Here is a 2876-nt window from a genome sequence, read left to right as displayed (position 1 = left end):
GTAAGCCTGGCACGGACACATCTGCCAAAGAGACAACCCAGACTTCTTCCAGTGAGGAGAAACAGTCCTGAGGAATATCACCTTCTCAACTAGACTTTTGGTTTTTGTTTTTCTTATTTTTTGCACCTTGCTATTTATGCGGGACTATGACAGACTACGCACCTCATATTACATCGCAAAAATGGACATCCCGATATTTCTGCCTTGATCAACACCTGTATGGATACTTATAAGCTTAATATAACCCTACTCTCCCAAGCCAGAAAGATATAGCACTCTGGCGCCCACTATGCTTATCGCCTCTCTGCTCACCCCCCCCCCACCACTCCCAGGGATAAGGGGATAGATGAGATGCCACATGAGGTACAACGCACACTAGAGCACCTCACACACATATGTCTCTATAGCAAACATGACCCAAACAAAAGCTCCACAGGCGAGTACACTCTGGCATCCAGAACTACAACTTGAAACCAGCTTGCATCATCCATGTACATGCTCCCACACACGCTTACACCTTGCGGCCCAAACCAGGGAGCACACCCATACTTCCGCACTTGTAGTACACCAGGGGAACACAACACCACACCTGTAACAACCTTGCTAACCCCGGGTATGTCACCAAACTTGTTTTGTTATAAGAAAATGTGCTTCACAACTCTGTAACCTCAATGTTGACAATGTTAAATTGTACCGCTTGAAAGTGTCATACCATGTTTTAAGTATGAAATTGTTAACTTGCTAAACCAAGCGCACAAAAATAAAGAATTAAAAAAAAAAAAAAAAATAACGTGTGTATATAATATTCCTAACCACATTTATTTTTCATTACTTTTAGAATGGCTGTCTTGATTTCTTGGTTCCTCAGACTGTATATCACTGGATTCAACAAAGGGGTCACAACTGTGTACATAAAGGATACAATCTTACTCATTCCGAATGAATGTTCTCCTGATGGAAATACATAAATGGCAATAAGAGTCCCATAATACATGCACACGACAGAAAGGTGGGAGCTGCATGTGGAGAAGGCTTTCTGTCTCCCAGTGGTGGTTGAAATTCGATGTATAGCGAGAAAAATACAAACATACGTAGAAATGATAAACACAGTTTCAATGACAGTTTCTGGACCAGCGATCCAAAATATTACAGTCCGTACAACTGTAGTATCAGAACATGAAAGCTGAACAAGAGGAACAATATCACAGAAAAAATTATCAATGTACTTTGAATTACAGAAAGTTAAATTACTTAACAAGATTACAAAAATCAATGTGAGAAGAAAACCCAATATCCAGGACAAAACCACAAGACTAAGACAAAATGGGAAATTCATTATCGTTACATAATGCAATGGTTTACAGACAGCCACATATCTATCATAGGACATAATGGTGAGAAGAAAACATTCTGTACCTGATGGGAAACTGAAGAAATTGAACTGAGCAATGCATTGACTAACTGACATGGGGATACCATTGTTTAAAGTGATATGGAGCAATGTCGGACTTACTGATGTAGTGAGTATAATGTCACAAGAAGACAACTGACTGAGGAAGAAATACATTGGAGAACGAAGATATTGAGTCGCTGAAACCAGAATTATAATCAGAAGATTTCCCGTTAAAGTCATAATGTAGACCAAAAGAAGGATAGAGAAGAAAATTATTCTGGATCTGTTCAGAAGCTGGAACCCCAAGAGGAAAAATTCTGGAAAAGTTGATTGGTTGTGTGCTGGAATCATCTGATGAAAGGGCATTCTCATTAGATACCAATATAGTATTAATTTATATTATTAAAATTAGAAAATTATACTATTTTAAAAAGTTTAATTATAAATAGATTGCTGATTAAGAGATGTAATCATAATATGAACTGAGCAATGCATTGAATAACTGACATGTGGATACCATTTTTTTAAGGTGATATGGAGCAAGTTAGGAATAATTGATGTAGTGAGTATGATGTCACAAGAGGACAACTGGTTGAGTAGGAAATGCATTGGAGAATAAAGATATTGAGTTGCTGAAACCAGAATTATAATCAGAAGGTTTCCCGTTAAAGTCATAATGTAGAACAAAAGAAGGATAGAGAAGAAAATTATTCTGGATCTGTTCAGAAGCTGGAACCCCAAGAGGAAAAATTCTGGAAAAGTTGATTGGTTGTGTGCTGGAATCATCTGATGAAAGGGCATTCTCATTAGATACCAATATAGTATTAATTTATATTATTAAAATTAGAAAATTATACTATTTTAAAAAGTTTAATTATAAATAGATTGCTGATTAAGAGATGTAATCATAATATGAACTGAGCAATGCATTGAATAACTGACATGTGGATACCATTTTTTTAAGGTGATATGGAGCAAGTTAGGAATAATTGATGTAGTGAGTATGATGTCACAAGAGGACAACTGGTTGAGTAGGAAATGCATTGGAGAATAAAGATATTGAGTTGCTGAAACCAGAATTATAATCAGAAGGTTTCCCGTTAAAGTCATAATGTAGAACAAAAGAAGGATAGAGAAGAAAATTATTCTGGATCTGTGCAGAAGCTGGTACCCCAAGAAAAAAATTCTGAAATAGTTGATTGGTTGTGTGTTGGAATCATCTGACGAAAGGACACCCCTATTAGATACCAACACATTATTACTGTGTATTGATTAAATTAGAAAATTATACTATTTTAAAAAGTATTAAATTATAAATATATTTATATATTGCTATATTTAGAGTTGTTCTCATAATTTATTACAATTTAATATAATTTCAATGTATTACTTAGACTGTATTGCTGTGTTTAATATACACTATAGGCACACAGGTCACTTTATCTCAAAGTTGGCTGGGTGCAAGGTCCCTGTAGTTTTAAAC

General features: G+C 35.7%; 1 protein-coding gene across 1 annotated transcript; it reads right to left on the bottom strand.

The window, feature by feature from the left end:
• Window positions 1-808: 808 nt before the first annotated feature.
• Window positions 809-1759, bottom strand: LOC134601948 (olfactory receptor 11L1-like). The gene has a single exon (XM_063446454.1). The coding sequence runs from the start codon at window positions 1757-1759 to the stop codon at window positions 809-811; it is 951 nt and encodes a 316-aa protein (XP_063302524.1).
• Window positions 1760-2876: the final 1117 nt, after the last annotated feature.

Source organism: Pelobates fuscus, chromosome 3 (genome assembly GCF_036172605.1).
Source record: "Pelobates fuscus isolate aPelFus1 chromosome 3, aPelFus1.pri, whole genome shotgun sequence".
Taxonomy (NCBI): Eukaryota; Metazoa; Chordata; class Amphibia; order Anura; family Pelobatidae; genus Pelobates; species Pelobates fuscus.
Note: the sequence above shows the minus strand (reverse complement) of the source record. Positions and strands in the feature narration are given on the sequence as shown.